A 1,497-nucleotide genomic window follows, 5' to 3' on the forward strand; every position below is an offset into this window, starting at 1 on the left:
TAAAAAGCACACCTACGGTTAATATTTTCACCAAAAAAGTGGCTTGCAAGCACTAAATCAACTGGGAAACCCAGAGCATTATAATATTTTTGGTTGTACACACTTACCCAAAGTCAGTAAACCTTAAATCTTTTAAATGTGTTACATCCAAATAGCACCTGACCTAAATCTAGTTTAGTTCTTCTTCATAAAAAAAAAAACTCCCAACAGCAGACAGAGAATATATTGAGATAAACTGTATGCAGAAAGTTGCATCCCCTTAATCCTGTTTCACTGCATGAGGTTTGTAGTAGACGACTGTGACTGTGACCCACATGTTCAGAATGCTCATGACGACAAACCGTATGAGAACTGGAGAAGAAAGAAATGAAAGATAAAGATGACAATCAACACTTCACTTCAGTTCACATCCCATCAGGAAGCTCTTACTGACCTTGTGTGTCTCCTGTGGTGATGACGGTGGTGAAGATCCGTGCTGACCAACAGAGCAAACAATCAATATCAATACGACAGACTGGAGAAGTGCTTAGGTTTTCTTTCGTGTCACTTACCCAGGCATGTATATGTGGCCAGAGCCCAGGTGAGAGCGCTGACCTGCCCAGAGTCCTTTGAGCGCCACAGACACTGAAGCTGTGCCAGTTTACTGCCAGCACTAATGAAAGTGCACAAACTCTGAGAGACGATGGCAAAAAAAAAAACCTCTTATTACCATTCAAAAGTTTCTAAGATTTTGTTTCCCCGAGAAATTGCAAAAATGCTTTAACTTTTATCTAAATGTATGTATATATATATATATATATATATGACACTAATGCAAATGCATATGGATCAGTAGTGGCATGTTCTCACCATGGCCAGATCAATCACCCACTTCTGTACTGTAAGCAACTGCCATCCACCCACAAACCTGATTCTTACAGTAAAGGAATGAAAACCATCATACCCAATAAATATATTTTTTTATTTTAAATTGGGCAGGTTTTGATTGCTATTGGGATATTATTTCTGACTCCGATGAATAGCATAACCTGACAGCATGGGTCTGAAGGATACAGGGCTGCGTATATGAGGCTGTGTTTCATGTTCCTGTTGTAGTGCAGGATTAACAGGAGCACAATGACATCTGTGGACACACAAGATTGAAATTACAGCTGAGACTGGATTTGGAGTGCTTAAGCATCAGAGTCTGGTCTGTCAGCTGTGCTCACCTTGTGCAATGAGGATGGGATACTCCAGGTATGTGAGCGGTGGGTAGTCATAATACATCTGATAGGACATGAACACTATAAACCTACACACACAGGAAGAAGAGGAAGAACTGGGTTGGACACTTTTTGGCCATCCATAAAAACACAGTTGATATTTAACATTATTATTAATCGATCTCTAAAATCTTTTTTTATATTTTTCTTTTATATTTTCTGTTTTCATTATAGTAATTTTGTTGTTTTTGTCATTTTTATTAGTTTAAAAAAAAAGATGTATATATATATATAT

At 37.9% G+C, this 1,497-nt stretch overlaps 1 protein-coding gene across 1 annotated transcript in view; it reads right to left on the reverse strand.

The window, feature by feature from the left end:
* Window positions 1-14: 14 nt before the first annotated feature.
* LOC107706924 (PQ-loop repeat-containing protein 3-like) overlaps window positions 15-1,497 on the reverse strand; it is a 3,141-nt gene continuing 1,658 nt past the window's right edge. Inside the window, exons 2-7 of the mRNA XM_016510782.1 lie at window positions 1,209-1,291; window positions 1,054-1,123; window positions 850-907; window positions 552-672; window positions 434-475; window positions 15-351 (exon numbers count right to left, since the gene is read on the reverse strand). Of these exons, the coding sequence (XP_016366268.1) occupies window positions 260-351; window positions 434-475; window positions 552-672; window positions 850-907; window positions 1,054-1,123; window positions 1,209-1,291 (466 nt within the window). The 3' untranslated portion in view covers window positions 15-259. The remainder of the gene's footprint in view (window positions 352-433; window positions 476-551; window positions 673-849; window positions 908-1,053; window positions 1,124-1,208; window positions 1,292-1,497) is intronic.

The sequence above is a fragment of the Sinocyclocheilus rhinocerous genome, unplaced genomic scaffold (assembly GCF_001515625.1).
Source record: "Sinocyclocheilus rhinocerous isolate Xijiao unplaced genomic scaffold, SAMN03320098_v1.1 scaffold1243, whole genome shotgun sequence".
NCBI classification, from domain to species: domain Eukaryota; kingdom Metazoa; phylum Chordata; class Actinopteri; order Cypriniformes; family Cyprinidae; genus Sinocyclocheilus; species Sinocyclocheilus rhinocerous.